This window comes from Poecilia latipinna, unplaced genomic scaffold (assembly GCF_001443285.1).
Source record: "Poecilia latipinna isolate Pla-1442-1.1 unplaced genomic scaffold, P_latipinna-1.0 Scaffold1284, whole genome shotgun sequence".
Lineage (NCBI taxonomy): Eukaryota > Metazoa > Chordata > Actinopteri > Cyprinodontiformes > Poeciliidae > Poecilia > Poecilia latipinna.
Window position 1 is genome coordinate 126,943 of NW_015113900.1, and position 18,619 is coordinate 145,561.

The 18,619-nt window shown below is 40.0% G+C and overlaps 1 protein-coding gene across 4 annotated transcripts in view; it reads left to right on the forward strand.

Annotated features, from left to right (window-relative positions):
* znf574 (zinc finger protein 574) overlaps positions 1 to 4,655 on the forward strand; it is a 32,126-nt gene extending 27,471 nt beyond the window's left edge. For all 4 annotated transcript variants that reach the window (XM_015054887.1, XM_015054888.1, XM_015054889.1 and 1 more), the window contains exons 9-10: positions 428 to 715; positions 3,018 to 4,655. In XM_015054887.1, coding sequence (XP_014910373.1) covers positions 428 to 715; positions 3,018 to 3,617 — 888 coding nt within the window. In that variant the 3' untranslated portion in view covers positions 3,618 to 4,655. The remainder of the gene's footprint in view (positions 1 to 427; positions 716 to 3,017) is intronic.
* Positions 4,656 to 18,619: the final 13,964 nt, after the last annotated feature.

An 18,619-nucleotide genomic window follows, 5' to 3' on the forward strand; every position in this document is an offset into this window, starting at 1 on the left:
ATCCATCCATTTTCTTTACACCCTTGAACCTAGTGGGGTCGGGAGAGGTGCTGGTGTGTATCTCCAGCTAACGTTTCGAGCGAGAGGCGGGGTCACCCTGGACAGGTCGCCAGTCTGTCGCAGGGCAAAAAGAGACACACAACCATGCATACACACACACACTCACACCTAGGGGCTGTCTAATCACTTCTCCCTCTTCAATGTGTTCATGTTAGAAGTTGAATTGTTCCAAATGTTTCAAGAGATCGTGCTGCTGCAATAAAATATAACGTTAAGGCTTCTTACGCGTCCCCTACCACGAGTGTCAACAGGATTATCTGCTGCATGTGAGCTGTAAAGCACTTGTCCCGCAGTTTGACCACACACTGCGATGTTGTCTCCATCCCATCCATACTTTGTCCTCATTCTGTCTCCATTGCTCCCACAGATCGAGTGTGACCTCTGCGGGCACCGCTGCATGACCCAAGAGGGCCTGGATCTCCATCGTTTATCCCACACGGGCCAGACGCCGCTCAAGTGTCCGGTGAGGCCGTGCCGCCGCAGATTTACCTCCAACAGCGCCCTGGAGGAGCACGTGCTGGCCCACTTCCAAGGAACGCTGTCCAAGTCCAAATCCCGGCCGCGCTTCCGCTGCGACATTTGCCTCAAGGAGTTTGCCTACAATTCCACCTTCAGCGTTCACATGAGGACACATACTGATGAGAGGCCCTTCGAGGTGAGAACAGCGGCGGAGCTTGTGCGCTCGCATAAAACGCCAGATTTGTCTTGGCTTTTAAAAGCAGATTTCGCCCTGCTTATGTGGGGATGATTACACACAGACGGTGGTTGTGACCATTCCACAGCGCAGACATTCATGCAGTTTTGTGTCCTGAGGGTGATTCCTCTCCCTGTGTACCTGTGATTTATGACGGGGCTGACTTGGAGCCTGTCAGCTCCCCTCTGTGCCTGATTCTATTCTGGGATCCTTTCCTTCTCTCTGATGCAGAGACGACGGAGCAGGACAGCAGCTACAGACCCAACCAAACCCAAGCTTACAGAGCTACAGGACGTGGTTTAATCTTTGTGGCTTTGCTTTATGATTAGCGATGGAAATCATTGATTAATGAGTTAATTTATTGCTGATCTTATCGATCGACTACGTGGACATTTTCTCAAAAACCCGAGTTTTCTCTTGCATCAAGATGGCTCTCCTTGTTTCCATAACATAAATATGCTGAATTAAAATGTTATTTTATTTTGTGTCACCTTGGTTAAATATTGACTGAAATAAAAAGTAACTTGTAGTTTTTTCACATTATTAAACTTAAACAGGAACATTTTAAGTTGCTGAACAGAAAAATAAAAGATGAAAACTTAATTTCCCCTGAACAGAGAGATGTTGATGCAGAAATACCGTCTACATGAAAAGTTAAGTTTGCTCCATGAAATGAATTAACTCACAAAAGCCATCAAAATTAACGTCGCTTTTTGGCATTATATCATTTTCCAACACGTTGCAATTTTTCTCCATTTTCCTGTCATCACATCCACTCCTTCGTAGCACGTCAGTGATTTCCGTTTGACTAGTTGACGTTGCTCGGCTGAATGAGCAACATTAAATTGAAACTTAAGGAGGTTGTCAAGTGTTTATATTTCAAAACGGAACTGCCTGAAGTGCATTTTGCATCCCAGACATATGTATCGGGATATATATTTGCATGGAAACCAACGGAGCAATCTGAGAAGAAGAATATGAGAAAGTATGCCTCAGAGATACTTGCGGTGCCAATCCGTCAGGGGCTGCGGTTTCAATTTGAGCGTCCCCAGTGGGAATATAACCAAACGCAGAATGTCTTTCTTTTGTTGTGCCTCGGGTTTAATCAGGCGTTTAGCTGCGGCTCATTGTGTTCGTTCAGGTGGAAGCGTGCAGGGAGGAAATCGCAGTGTGGCAGAGAAAGGTGCGACAGCCGATTACTGACTGGATTACTTTAGTTAACTTAAATTTCAACCTTTTCTAACCAGAGTTCCTCCTCAGGCTGGAAAAGTATGGGAACACATTTGTATTTCCAGACTTCATTTTCTGTCCCTTTGTTTAAAAGTTTTAGCCATTTGTCTGACGTTAGTGTTTGGACTCTCACAGATTTCTTCTGTTTTCGTTTCGTTGACGCTCCAACAAGTTCAGCTTTTTGTCCAAAAAAATATGAACTCAGTTTTGAAAATGATAATTCTGGTTTTACGTAATGAAGCTCTCCAAACTAATTCGACCCAATGTGGAAAAAGTAATCTCCCCTAAACTTCTTAGCTTGGCAGCAGCGACCGCCGTCAAGCATTTGTGACAACTGGCAATGAGTTTTTTGCATCGCTGGGGAGAAATTTCTACTGACGTTTGTCAGAATCGTGTCATATTTTTTACCCACACTGGAAGATGTTCAGGCACCAACAGACTGGTGATGCGTTTAAGGTAACACCTCTGAGCTACATTTGGATTCAAATCAAGACTTTGACTGGGCCACTCCAATATCTTCATTTTGTTTTTGTTTGAGCCGTTTGGAAGTGAACTTTCTGTCATGCTTACTAAAGGTTGACTGTCATAAGATCACAAACTTATGGCTTGTGAATTTTTTTTTTTTGTACAAAGCAAAATTCATGGTTCAATTAATTGCAGCAACTTTTCCATGTCCAAAGGAAGCGAAGCAGCCCAGACTGTCGGGGTGAGATAGTTTAATAACGGGATTCACATCTTCTAAAAACTCATTTTTGTCTCATCACTTCACATCATCTTTTCCAAAAGGAGATCATGAAGTTATTTGTCAAATGTGACAAATAACTTTCAGCCATATTGTCCAGAACATTAAACAGAAAATGGTTAACCCTGTTAGATCTCGACTTTACAAACTAATTTTCTTTTAAATTAAGAAATAAATTCAGTTTTATGGCCAAATTTAAACGTATTTATCGATAAATGATTGACAAAATTTCCTTTTCTCTGTCCTCTTTGCATTTCCACTGACCGGTCCTCCTCTCCGTCTTTCCTCCAGTGCTCCACCTGTGGGAAGCGTTTCCGCCAGCTGCCCCACCTGCAGGACCACGAGCGGATCCACTCAGGCCTGCGGCCTTTCTGCTGCTGGATCTGCGGCAAGAGCTTCAGCGTGGCGGCCCGTCTGACCGAGCACGCCCGCACCCACAGCGGCGAGAAGCCGTACCCGTGTCCCCACTGCCCCGCCGCCTTCCGCTCTCGCCCCAACCTCGACAAGCACCTGCGCCAACACGGCGACCTGCCCCCGGAAGCGGCCGAGCAGGTGGTGCATGCCGCTGAGGTCGCCCACGTCCAGAAGGTGCTGGAAGGGGCCAAGGCGCTGTCGTCGCTGGCGACCACCACGGACCTGGAGTCGGGCACCGTTCAGACCATATACGTGCTGCAGGAGAGCGACGACGGCACCGAGACGGTGATGATCCCGTCGGATTCGCTCAGCGGCATCGAGGGAACCTCGCAGGTGGTCATCCTGCCCTCATCGGTGCTGGGAGGCCAGGCTATCACGGTTCCCACCATCGCCATGGAGGAGAGCGAGATCACCATGGTGGAAACGGGTCAGTCGCCGCAACACGCCATCGAGTTCATCGTGGAGGAGACGGTGTGAAACCAGAAAAGTTTGAAGATGAGAAAGTGATTGGGATTCTTGATTCACTTTGAACGTTTTTTTTTTTTTTTTCTTTTTGGCAACCTTGGTGAAGAAATCTTAAAAGCATTAAAATAATTATTGCAGCAGCAAAATTGCACAATAAAAATCCCTTTAAGCTTCCTGAAAGTGCTCTTTTGCCGATAGGACAGCACTTGACATAATTCATTAGCACGAAGCTAACACACAAAGAAAATCCTCTCTCCAGAGTTTTTAATAAGATTTAGATCCATGAGCTGAGATGACCAGGACTGAATGTCTATTTTATGTCTTCTGAGACATTTCTGTGTTGATTTTTGTGTTCAAAATCTCTTTGTCATGCTTCCTTACAAGGTTCCTGTTAAGACTTGGAGTTTTTTTCCCCAAACGCATCCTTCGTTCCACACCAAACCCACCTGCAGTGTTGGAGAAACACTCAATCTTATCCTCATCTAACACAGGCTTAGGAGAAGTCGCTACATATTTGAGCTTGTTTATGTTTGTGATTGTAGGAGACGAACGTTTCCCCCAAGTATCACTCATAAAAAAACAGATTGACGTGTAGAAATAAATCTCAACATGCCTCTTTGCTGCAGTTTTATAATGTGAGTGTACCAGTCTGAGCAAGAACTCAAAAAGGTATAAATAATAATAATTAAAAAAACTTTAATAAAAACTGACCCATGTTTGTAACAACACAATTTTTGCTGCCTACAAAGTAAATCTCACTCAAAATTTGAGTGAGATTTTGCTACTGCAGTAAGAAAATAATTTATTTAGAGTCATCTTTGCCAGAGGTGCAAACAGATGTATAGATGTATAAAAACAATTTATGTAGCAACGTGTGACTAAGGGGGTAAAGTCTGATCTGTTCAGGGGATTAATTTATAGACATTTAAAGTGATTTAAAAATAGTGAAAATGGCTTTTTGATTCTAGACTAATATGTTTGTACAGCCTGTCCTGTAAAATGTTGTCCTCTTTCCTAAAAATAAAAAGCTTCGGCTTCCACTCTGGTGAACCTGCGTTGCTTTATTGGCCCTCCTGTAAATCACCTCTCCTGTCATTCTAACAGAAGTAGAGGCTGTTCTCCTAAAAAAAAAAATTAAAATAAATAAACCCAGTAAGCAGCAGTCAGTGTGACTCCTGGTTGAGGAGAAAATGAATCGGACCTGCTTGCTGTTCGCTGACGGGCGACAATGTTCTGATAATTTGTTGCGCAGTGTGTTATTGATTCGTTTTGTGCTATAATTAAATACAGTAATAAGGAGGACACGGTGAGATTTATGACGATTTAACCGAAATGCAGAAATGTGCGGTGGCAAGTAATGTAATTGAATCATCCGGCACTTGCTGTATAGTTATCAAAAATAATGATCCTATTTGTGTCTGAATGGGAAAAGGCTTAATGTGATATAAGTTTTGCCAGCGCTGCAGTGGGCCATTATGGGCTTCTAAAGCCTGGTTTATGTCCGTCTCCCACCCAGTGATTGCTGACAGGGGGGTTTCAAACCGCACACACTGAGGCAGAGGCGCTCAGTCTTCGTTTGTTTTATGTCATGGAGGCAGAAATGCTGATGATTGTGCTGGAAAACCCAAAATGTGAGGGGAAGTGGCTGCATTTCAGGAAAGAAACGGGCGTCAAGAACCGTTTCTAGGAGCCTCGACGAGCAACCAGTCGATGAAAACGTGTTTTTTTTTTATTTCTTTCTGGCAAAAACTTGAGGGGCTGCAGTTTCTGGTTGAGTGCTTTTTTTTATCAACCTGGTGCCCAACAGTGAAGCAGAAATAACACACACAGACGTGTAATTAAATAGTTTAGCCTGGCGTTGAAATCATGAGACTTTAATGCTCTGCTGAGAGAATCTGCCTGCAGTATTAATGACTTTTAGATGCGCCGAAGACAAAATGCTGCTGCTGTTCAACTGTTGGCTCAGACCTGGATGTTTTTGGATGAACAAAGATAAATAAAATTCCTCTTTAGATTGTGATGAAACAAGCTTCTTTCTCCAGTTTTTTTTTTTTTAATTTAACAAAGTTGATCTTTAAAATGCAAGATAGAAAAAGACAAACACATCTGGACAAATCCCTGTGGGACCCTTATTGTAGCCCATATTTATCTCGTATGGGGCCCACCTAGGTAAGCTGGTCAGAACTGCTGTAGGCATATCAATGTGTTCAAATGGCCTATTCAAAGCCCAGACCTATATCCATGTTGCTTCAAATGTACTGAGTTCCTTGGATAAAAGTGAGTTTATGTATTTTAATATTTAGGGCTGCACCGGCTGCAGTTTTCTGGTCGATCGCTGATTACTGATCTTTAAAAATCCTGACTTGCTGATTTCGATTTTGGCTGATACCAATTTTTTTTGTCGGAAATGTTGCTGAAAATAGCAAGAAAGTTGCTGAGTTGGCAACAGTGAAGCGTGCGTGGAGGGCTGGTCCGTCAGTCAAACCTCGATCACTGCAGCACAGAAGAGGACGGCGGTCAATTTTAAACATCTGCTGAGGTAAATAGGATCGGCTTCACGTATCGGCCGATCTCACAAATTAATGATGATGTTTGGGTCACGTGTAACTCGTGTGTATAAATGTGTTGAATTAATTCTAGTCTAAAAAATGCATCATATTTTCTAGGAACTTGTGTTTCAGCTACTAAAAAGCGACTCTTTGTTCATCTTTTTGTTGGGGAGTTAATTCCACCTGTGGCCTCTCTTCAGAAAACCACTGCTGCGTTCTCGCTGCGGAGGGTTTTTATATTCTATTTCTTTGCTTCCTTTTCATTTGCAAACCTTTTTTAACAGAGCTGCTGATTATTGTTAAGGTGATTTAAATTTCATTCTTTCTACTTGTAGCCCCCTGGGTTAAATATGTGTTTTAAATGTGGTATAAAAATAAGATTAAATTGAATTAAGAGTTTGAACTCTACGCAGTTCAGAGGAAAGTCTACAAACCTTTTGCAAACCTTAGGAGATTTTCAATTCATTTGTTTTGAAGTGGATTTGATGCAAAACCGCTTCATGGCCACGACTCGGGGGGGGGGAGAAGACTATAAGAAGGGCAAAAATAGTACTAATTTAAAAAAAAAAACCCTCATAAGAGCAAATGCAAGGAGTTCAGGGACAGGTTAAAACATGTCGGAAAATGTTGAAATAGATTTTTTCAGTCAGACAAAACGAAGATTTAACGACGGGAAGGAAAAAAATGCTAATATTCTATATAGTTAATGATGTGAAGCATCATCAAGTGGAGACATATAGGCAGCCTGACAAGCATGTCTTCTAATGGTACTTGGAGTAAATGATGTCACAGACGAACTCTGAACTCTGGATGGATACATTTTCTGCTAAACATGGATGAAATTATTCCACACACACAAAAAAAACCCTCCAAGAAGCAAGTATCCCTCCAGGAAGTGAAGTTATTCACCTCATTTCTTGTGCAGCTGCAGTAAAAGAGTGGAAATTAGGACAAAACCTGGAAACCAAAGTTTTCTCTCCACCGGAGTCAAAGGCTTCCAGATGAAACCGTAGTTTGTGTTTGCAGCACTTTGTGACAAAGCTTGGATCGATTGCAAGAAGTGGATAAGCTTCATAAAACGTGTCTAATTCCGTGTTAAATGACGTACGATCATGCATGCAGAGAGCTGGAAGTAAAGAAAAAAAAAAAAGCTCTCGCGGGTGCATGTGCACAGGGATTTTGCAATTACCTCCATTAATTATTGAGAGCATTTATGTGGCAGTAAAGCAAGCAGAGATTAGACGGATTAATCTAGTGAAATATTACATTTCTCAGCATCATGGGATCTAAAAAAATTTATAAAATATCAGATTGTTTAAAAATCTAAGATGTAAATAAATGCAGGAAAGGTCAACCTTTCAAACAGTGGATTTCTTTTTTTTTTAAGTGTTTGTTTTAGTTCCTTATTTACCCAAAAATAGGCATCAGTATCGATTCAAAAGCACACATAGACTTTGATTTTTTTCACTTTTTGTCACATTAAACTAATAACTCTCTATGTACGTGACAGAACATGGTGAATTAGTGCGTAATTATAAAAGTTTACTTGCTGAACAATAAAAATTGAGCAAATAATCCGGGTAGCAAGAGACTAATGGCAGCAGAAACCACCTGAGACTCCAGACATCAAACTGAAGACCCCACAGTTTGTGCTTCCTGGCTGCAGCTCTGGGAATCCCAGCTGTGCAACAAGGAAAGCTGTCCTCTCGCTGTTTCTCCTGCTCTTTGTTTCTAATTGACCCTGCAGAGAAAGATGCAAATTCAGCTCTCAGCTCTCCAAACCCGCTGACATCACAGAGTCCTGAGCAGGTGGAGGACACCAGGAGCCGCTTGTGTTCGGCTTTCATCACCAGGTGAGACATTTAAAGTGGACCATATTTAAAGTGTGTGTTTTTTTACTGCCGTAAGAGGGGCTGTGTGAAACTAAACAACTCTGGAAAACTTTTTGTCATCTGTGTGGAGTTTAAAAAACACCAACTTTACGGCATAAATGTGTAATTACTAGTCATTTTAGCTGATAAAAGTCAACTTTGTGGGCCAGTTCTTGTTACTTCGCATGTTCTCAGTGGTTTGCTGCATTTTTCTTATTTATTCACATAGTTTTTTGTTTTATGGTTAGATATTAGCACTTTCTTTCTCTTATTTTGTTGAACAGAAAGTTGAATCCATCCATCAGTCTGGATTTGGATTGCAGTCTTGCTGATTTATCTGGACCTGATAGTTGACCAACACCAGCAGACGACATGTTTCCTCAAATCATCGCCGACTGTAGAAATTTCACACTAAGCAGCATGGATCCTCTGCCTTTTCTGCCTTCCTCCTTGATTTCTAAATGAAACACAAACTTTACCTTCATCTAAAAAGAGGAATTTGGAAATTAAACAAAAATATGGTCCTTTTTGTCCTTATTTCAGGTAAGAAGCTTCACATGTGGTCTTTTGTTCTGGAGTAACTTAACCAAAACAACATGAAGGTTCTAACTTTCATATTGGAGAATTTACTTCAAACATAGTCCACAACTTGTGAATCTCCTTCAAATTCTTCAACCGGTTTTGTGTCACAACCCTTTTAAGACTTTTTGTGTAGTACTTTTTCCTTCCACTTAACTTTCCATTAATGTGTTTGGCTACAGCGCTCTATGAACTGAACTTCTTTAGAAATGACCTGTGTAAGCTGAACGTTTCTCCATTAAAATCCCTTTTTTGTTTGTAAAAATAATACATACATATATATGTATATATGCCTCTATAATGAATCAACATTTTATAAGCTCCACTTTTCTAATTGATTTACTAAATAAATAGTTTTGTGGATGATATTCTTATTTACTGAGATGCTTCTGTATTTTCAAGAGCCAGTTTCTAAAGCCGAGGATCGGATCGCCAAGACCCCGCCTTTGGCCGCCGCCCCCATCACTTGGCACCCAACCCCCTGGGTGAGTGGCAGAAGCATGTAGGAAGACATGAAGATGATGGACGGACAGATGGATGGCACTCGTGTTTTCACAGCCTCAGCAGAGAGAAACTAAACGCTGGTAGAGTTCACTCCGAGGTCAGCAAACACAAATAAAGAGGAGACAGATGTACAAACAGGCAAGTATCAAAAGAGGCCAGCAGGTTTAATTAAATTTAGAAAATGAACTCGGGTTGAATGCCAAAATCGGACAAAGGGTTCCTAATGGGAAGGAAAAGAGGCGCGGATAAAGAAATGGTTCACATTTACATAACAGTGCCAGCCTTCACATTAGGAAGACAATGAGTTAAGAGACTGATATTTTCATTTCAGGTTGGGTACATTAAGATGTTGTGTTACTGCAGAGCCAATTTCAAGTTAGTTACTTGAATCTCGTTGTGTTTGATTGGGCAGAAAACTGATGTGAAATAAACCTTATAGAGAATCTGGGAATCGAGGAAGATGAGAGAAACTAAACAATGTAGACATTTAAGAGACCACTTAAAATGATCAGATTTTACTCTTTGTAGGTTTATGTTTAAGTTAAGTGAACTTTGTTCTTTTATTCTATAAACTACTGACAACATGTCTCTGAAGTTACAAACGAAAATGTAGTATTTATTAGTAGAAAATCAAAAAAATGGTCACAATTATGAAAAAATTGCAGTGCTTTCAGACCTCAAACAAAGCAAAGAAAACAAGTTCATATTCATTTAGAAACAACAATACTGATGTTTTAACTCAGGAATCAATATTTAGTGGAATAATGACGAGGTTTTCAGTGCAGTTTGTTTTTTACCAGAGCTGTAGGCGACACATGCAGCATAAAGTTCAAAGAAATACTCACAAGTTTGATGTTTCTAAAACACAAAACTGAAATATATCACTCTGTGCAATGAAGCTCTGTTTAACCTTTATAATTAAATCATTGAAATATAGATGAGGTTTGGATTTAGTGAGATGCAGCCGTGTGTGTCCTACCTCATTTGACCTGCCAAATGTTTTATCTATCGGTGTTAATATAATTACAAAAGAGGAAGCAGCTCCAACACTAACTGGAAGATCTAATGTCAGCGCAGCCATGCGTGGACCTTACATTTTATATTTGATCATTTATGCTGCAAATATGACAAACCATCTGCTAAAATTGTGGTAATAATAAAAACAAAAATGTCCTTGAGTTCTGATTCAAGGACATTTAGGCTGCAGATTTTTGAATCAGGAAGCCCAGTGATGTGATTTGATGTGTTAAGAATTGATTATTGGATCCCAAATCAGCAGATCCACCTTAATGTGCGATGATGTTACGTTTCAGAAATTAAAAACTAAATGACCGCTGAGAACTAACTAGATAGAGGCCATTTATTGGTACGTCACAAGGACATCACATTGTTTATATTCTTCATATTGACAGGTTTAAGCCAGCCTTTGGATGACTTTACAGTTATTCCTCATAGATAAAAGGCAGTTTTTATGTGCAGTAAATATCTATATTAGACATTATAAGCTAAAATACATCCAGCACCTGAACAAAGGACTGAAAACAATAAGATGCAGCGTACACCTGACAGCTGAAATAACTCAGCAGAGCTTGCATGTGGCCATTAAAGGTCAAACAATTTACTGTGAATATCACATGTACTAATAATTCTGCAGGAGAAGGACAAGATCATAAATCACATTAAGTTCAATTCACTGCATGTGCAACTCTGCATTATACGCTTCGGCATGAAAAATTATATAGAGTGGCTTTATGTTGGAAAGACATGCATATTTTATTTACTTACATTTTAACATTCACACCAAAATGTAGATTTTGAAATGACATCCCAACGTCTGCCTGAGGTTTTGTTTTATATTCGTTACACAGAATTATGCATCCCTTGATATTTTCAGTGTCTGCTTTACTGTATTCATATTTCTTTCTTGTTTGCAGCTCAGGAGACATTTATGGTGATTATGTTAGTTTAGCTGTTAACACACGATAAAACGGTAAAAACACTCATCCAGGCTCCCAGTAAACACGAAAAACGCGTTCGCTGCATAAAGTCAAACATTATGTTAAAAGAAACTGTCATCCATTACAGTGAACGACGCCAGATTATGTAATAATCTGAGTTTCGCTGGAGAAATTCACCTTCGCTTAAAAATTAAATGAAAAACATGATGTAGTCTTTTTCTCTGTAATTTAATGAGCACAAACTCGCGCAGCGGGCTGCGGCTGACTTCTGAGCTCTATTATCATATTGTACTTATTAATGCATGATTGACCTATTTAAGTAATAGTGTACATTTCTCATTCTCTATGCTTTTAAATTATATAATTATAGCTCTCACATGCTTCCTTTTCTCTTCGCTGTAATATTTTCTTCATTACTTCCCCCCCTGCTCTCCCCCTGCGATGCAGCCTCTGTCTCTCTTTGCTGAGGTTGCTGTACCTGCTATGACTTTGACAAAGTAGTCTCCAAGCGTGTAGTTTTCTATTTTTTATATAAATGCGTGTGTGTGTGTGTATGGATGGGTGCACAAGTGTGCAGCAGCTTCACTTTGCAGAAGCTTCCCTAAAGTTTTGAAGTTGCAGTTGTTGACCACATGCATGAACTCACTGCTGCGGCTGCTGCAGCAGCGGCGGTGGTGTGTGCTGCTCTGCCCTGTCCTCCATTATCCCTCACTTTTCTCATGCGTTTCTTCCCCGCTCACCTTGTTTTCGCCTGCGTGACGCCCACACCTCTCGCCGTCCCTCCCTCACGGTTGCGCCTCCCTCCTCCCTTCATTGATAGTGGGGAATATGTGCCTGGAATACAGAGCAGCTAATCATTATTCCACCAGCAGAGCGCAGAACTCAGGCAGAATGTCAATCCCCCCCCCCCAGTCCCTCGGTCTACTTCTTCCCTCCTTTGCCTTGCTTACCAAGCAATAGTTAACATCGGAACCACATTTGTGTTCTGCAGAAGTGAATTAAGGAAATGCAAACATGCATTAGCGATTGCAGACTCTGGGCTTTTAACACCTGCTCTGCAGTGTGTGTGTAATGGTTGAGTTAGGATCACATTTGTGCCGTGGATGGGTTTTCAAGTGTGCGTGCGTCTGTGTGTATATTACTTAGTTGTTATGTAAAAGTGCTGCACATCAATTTGTCAAGAGCAAAGTGGTGTGGGATGGAGCTGAGAGAGAGAGAGACAGCTGTTGAATGCATATTTAGAGAGTGGTGAACACAGTGACAGCAGAGTCTCAGTGCAAACACTGGCGCCTGAATAACCATTAATATGGAAGTGAATGATTTTATTGCATTTAATATTAAATATTAATTTAATATTAAGTGGTTTCTCATTCAAATGTTTAGCTAATGGAGGCAGACAATCTTTCTTTTTTTTAAGTTATTGACTTAAAAGTGCAACAGTGTACTTCAAAAGTATTCACACCCTTTGAATGTTTTCACATACAGCCAAAAACCTCCATGTGCAATATTGACATTTTGTGCTATAAAAAAAAAGCCAAAGTGCACTTCTGTAATCATACCCCTCTACTCTGACACCCTTTGATAAAATCCAAGAGTCGTCAAGTTTCACAGTATAAATTCAGCCGTTCTGTGAACATCAGTGCACAAACTGCATCGTGAATATAAATCAAAACACGTGTATAATACGTAAATTTACTTAAAAAGTCATCTGACTCGACTGCACATTCCTTGGATTGTGAATCCGATATTCCTATTTGCAGTATTTTTTATTATTATTACTATTATTGTTAATCTTGTTTCGTATATATTGTTTTAACACTTTAAGAACTTTTTTGTGTAAATCTAAATATCGGATGCTGCTGTTATTCTAGTTTTTGAAGACCAAGGAACAACCTTTAGTCTTCAAAGAAAACAATAACTTACATCCAGAGCAACAATGTTAAGGTTTAGATTAAAAATATTTATGTTATAACGGCTCAGATTAAAATGCACACCACATTTCTTAGATTTTTATGTGTGATAGACTTTTGATTAATCCGTTACATAAAATACAACCAGAAACACATAGAAGTTAGCGGTTAAAACGACATAAATACTTTTGCAAAGCAGCATTTAGAAGCAAAGTGGAGGAAATTAGACTAAGGCGGAATGAGACCTCGAACAAACACACACTGGCACTGCAGGCCGTGTGTCAGTGTGTGTGATGGAATGGGAGAGACAGCACATGGAGACTCCTCCCGACTTCCTGAAAACTGCAGCTGAGGGTCACAGCCAGGGGTGAGGCTGTGTCCGCCGCTCCGCCACATAAACACTCCTCATGCACAGTCTGAAAAAAAAAAAAAAAAAGTTCAGAAATCTACAATTTGGGAGGCTGAACAACAGATGCATCCAAATGCCCGTACAGACGCATCACACACAGCCTGTGCGACCCGAGGGAAACTCTTGCGTGACATGGCTGCAGTCTAATAGGATCAAGCATGAGTGAGTAATAGGTGATCCAGCACTGTCCGCCCACTGGACACAGACATCTTGAGATGCGCATTATTTCATGAGATGCAAAGTGAATAGGTGAAAACATGATGATGATGAATGGTGTGGGGGTGGAGGCTGTTTGAAAGCAAAACAGAGGAGACAGCTCAGCATTGTCACATGCTATTTTTGCTCCCTCGTTTGATTAGGCGACAGCTTCGCCGGACAAACCAGAGCTGATCTTTCCAAAGGCTCCCGTCTCAGCCACAGATCGGTCCCACAGTCACACCCCACACCGCTCTGCGCCCGAATCATGAATGAGAGTTCATCATTAATAGATCCCGCTGCTTATTCTGACAATCTGAATGGACGCTAGAACTGATTATCTCTTCAGAGCATAACTCACAAATGCAGTTGTAAAGCCAGCAGAGTGTTGACACTAGCAATTAAAAAGCCAAGTCATGCGCAGTGACAAAATCAATGATTCAACACGCTGTGGTGAGTTTAATAGCTTTAGAGGACACGGAGAGCTCAGGGGCCGTAAGGTTGAGGAACAGATCTATATCAAAAACAGGAGGTGGACTGAGCCGAGAGGAGCAGAGGCGCCTCAGGCTGCAGGCCCAGAGCTGCGGGGGGGGAAAGGGCGACACGGGACGTCGTATAGTACCAGCGATGAGCTCCAGAGGAATTTAACAGAAACGAGCTTTTGCTTTAATATAAATACATAGACACACCTTTATGTCACCTTTCAAACAAAATAATCAGCATGTCAGATTTGCATAAACATTAGATTATAAATTGCAGAAATCGACACTAAAAATTCTCTAATTTACGATAAAAAATACCCGCAACTGTGGATGCCAGAATTTTACCGTACAAATTCATATGAATACGGTAAAATTCGTGTACAGTATAAATGGCAAAACTTCACGGTATTTATGCGTATTTAAACGGGAAAATTCTAACAACCACAGCTTCCGTTATTTTACCGTAAACTTGAGACTTTATTTATTTATTTTTGCGTCTCCAGTTTAGGAGAAACCGCTAAAAAACAGTTTAAGAATCTAATGTTTTCAATTGCGAAAACAATCTACTGAAATGGCAGGAATAATAATATTACTTAAGAAAAAAAAATGTGCAGTGCAGTAAAATTACTCTTATAAGTACCTTTCCCCCCAAAAAAAAAGTTACTCAAGTAAATGTAACTAGTACTACCCACTTTTGAACATAGATGAGAACATTACTTAGCTTATACTTATTACTAGCGTAACATGGTATATTGGAGTTAGCTTGCTAATGTTCGCTAACATTACCTGCATCCAGCAGCATTACTCAGCTCACTCGGTTAGCTTCGGGGGAAAGTAAAACTGTTAAAAGTTTTCTTTTGTCTTTTGCGGGTTTACTGTTTCTAACACACACCTGTGCAGCTCCACGCAGCAGCGGCAGGTCTCCGTCACTGCCACTCATATTAGGACTCATGTTGCGTTTAAAAGCAGCTCGGAAAAATACGTTACAACATGTTAACAATGGATTAAACCGTTATAAGTTCTGGGGTTAGAAATCACAGATAAGGGAAGTGCGGGAACCCCTACTGTATCAAATCGAGATAGAAATAATAGAAAGTTGGCCACTCTGAGGTAAAAATGAGCAGAAAAAGCTTGAAGTCCATAGGGGGCGCGGCTGACTGTTTAGGCGGGCAATGCCCCCCAGTGCCTCCTAATGCCCGGGCCTGGATGAGCGTCGCTGCAGATTGGTTTCATGCTGTTGTGGGTTTTCTTCTTGTATGTCTGAACATTGTAAATAGTGTGTCAGCTCCATTCAACGGCGTCCTGCATAAAGTGACAGGATGCTCTGCTGAGAGGAGTAATGATGCTATGGATGTGTACTACACACAGACACGTCTGCACATGGCGCTGCAGGAGTCCAAGCGCCACAGTTCACAATTCCCTGCAAACCGAGCTGCCATGTTTTCATAATTACAAACATTTGAGCTGACATTATCAGTTTTCATTTTCATTAAAGCTGTGTCCATTATTTCAGTAATGTAAACACTGTTTCACTCCATCTTCTGTGCATTAGGATGATGGCGAGGAAGTAACTGAACACTTCTCATTGCATATCTATGTTCTCGTTTTATTTATTGTATGTAAACAGCCTGGTAAAGTATCCACAATACTTTACTGCACTTGATTTATGATAGTCGGGCATTTGCAGAATGCACAGCAGTAGGCAAATTTATTAGCTTTAATTTAAAGCAATCAAGAATCCAATCTTTAATTTAAGTGGTGATATAAATATTGGCACCTCTGCTGTTAATAATTTTTACAGCCATCCTTTAGTGGCAGCATAGCACTTAGTCTTCTCCTTTAGCATTTCACAAGATTTGAGGGAGAAATCTTGAATCCATCATCCTTGCAGAATCTCTTTAGGTAAATCAACAAGCTGCTAATGTCCAATGTGCGGCCCGGGAGCCATTTGGAGCCCTATGAAAGATTTTGGGCAGTCTGGTCTTGCAGTACCTCCATGTTTTCTGATTTACTGATCCGTTTGTTTAAAAATCCAACAATAAAATTTAATTTTTTTGGTTCATTATTTAGCAGATAAAATGAAAAAGGCTCAAAAAGTTTGATTTTATAAAGTTGTATTAAATTCTATTATTTTTTTTTATATTAGCTTCTTTTTTCTTTCTTTTTTTTACATGTGGCACATGCGTTCAACTTAATGATTTTAGCTCTGATGGCAAAAAGTTTGGACACCAATGCTTTAGACTGACTTCAGAAGTTAGATTAAATAACAATGTAAAACCTTATAAATAGAAACAATCATTATATTATAATGCTTTTTGTTGTAAGATTAGAAAGGTTTAGAAACTAGATAATCCAGGATCCTGAATTATGTTTTATACTCTCTTCCCTTCAGCAGATTTAGTTGTACAGCCAAGGAAAAAGATTGACTTTGCACCTTTAGAAAAAAAAATATGTTGATTAGCCTTTTCTTTTGGCTCATTACTCCAATGAGTTACATAGAATAATGCTGCTTTAGTTTTTAGTTTATTTTTTATTCCTTACATTCATTCTCTGTAGAATGTTTTATGTCAAATCCACCTGCAGAGTTTGATGCCAAATAAATCCAGTCTCATCTGGCTAAAGCTTCTGGTCCCAGTTAAAATCCCAGCAGAGTTTAGGAAACTCTACATGTTTACATTTGATATGGTAGGTCAAAAACCACTACTGACACCAAGATGCTGCTCTTTTTCCCTCGCCTCCCCGTGGGCTCCTCGCAGCTCCTCGCAGCTCTGATGCAGAGATACACACACATTAAGACAAACACAAAATCATGGGTTACTAATTAGAAGTTCCTAGAAACTCTCATCTTAAATAAGTCAAGAATATTTTTTGGTACTAGAGGCCTTTTTTTGACATTAAATTGACTGGAAAGAGGGCAGAAAGATAAAGGGGATGACATTAAGCAAATGACTTTAAGGAAGCAGTTTAACCCAGGACTGCATCGTCTTCACATGGTGTACCCAAAGAACAGATCCAAATACTTCAGCTTATGTTGCAGCGGGATTTTAAAGACAGAAAAGCAAAACATATATTAGAAACTATACATGTTATAAGAACAGTGCGATGACTGATAGTTTAAGTCAATGTTAGCATGGATGTGTGCGACATTTAAAACATAATAGTAGCAACGATCATCATTGTTGTTGACATATTATGTTTAATTAATAAATAATAATGGAACATGAAGAATTAATTAAGTAAATAAACCCTGATACAATGACTACCAGTGCCATGATCTATAACAACAAAAATAAGAATAATGTTAAATAGTTCATTTAAATTGTCAGTGAGTTTATCCAACTGCAAGAAAAGATGGATTTATTTTTAAACCTTTTACACATCCGTGTGCCTGCTTACATGTTTGAGCTACTGTTGCTCTGTGTTAAGATTTATTTAAATGTGTTTAATGCAGTTAAACATTTTGTTGCCTAAAAACGTTGATTTCCTTTAGTGAATTTGAACTGACTGAGTGTTTTTATCTTAAATAGAAAATGTATACAGCTCTGGACAAAATGAAGCCACCACTGCATTGAACCCCATTGAAAAGCTCCTGGTTATTCCATCAAATATTGATTTCTGATCCCTTCCTGAGTTGAAACATTAGTATGAATATGAACTTGTTTTGACCATTTCTCAAATTTCTCTGAAAGTAAATACTAAATATTTGCTTGGGATTTCGGAGACATGTTGTCAGTAGCTCATAGAATGAAAGAACAAAGTTCATTTTATTTAAACATATAACTATAAAAAGTAAAAATCAGAGAACTGATCATTTTATGTGGTCTCCTAATTTTTTTTCCAGAGCTGTAAATATATCTCTCTATATATGTATTGTGCAGATTTGGTTTAATTACTGCTTTGAGTTTGTTTTTTGTTTTTTTCAGCAAATGGCCTTATTTTGATTCTGTATATGCCAGGTAACGATTAATTGATTTCTAAATTGACGATTATTTCAATCACCGCTTATTAATCCGATTAATTCAGCATTACGGCATTTTTTTTTATGAATACGGTGAAGCTTTTGCAGTTGGAAGGTCTCTTTACCATCACCCTAAGTGTTTGCTCCATCAGATTTCAGTCGGTCTCTGCGGAGATGTGTTTGCGTGTCATCGGGTGTGAGGCGAGTCGTGTGGTGGTTTGATGGTGTTTGTCACCCCGACCATGGAGGCATGACAAACTTTGTCAGCCTAGTTTACCCTGCTGACGATGAAACCCATCCTCATGAGTTTCTTCTGTCTCCCATACTCCCTCCTCTCTGTGTGGATGTGTGAAAAAAAATGCTCCAGATGACCAGTTTTTTCGTCTCTTCTTTTGCTCTTGTTTCAAACCCTTATCTGATGAAGTGACAGAAAGAAGAACGGATGAGGAGTGGAGGAGGGCAGATATTCATCTTTGAGAAAAATATCTTGGAGGGAGAGAGAAAGGAGGAGTAAAGGAGCGGGTGCTGGGAAGGAGGAACAAGGGACTGGGAAGAGGGGGGGGGAGGGTGTGTGAAAGAGAGAGAGAGAGAGAGAGAGA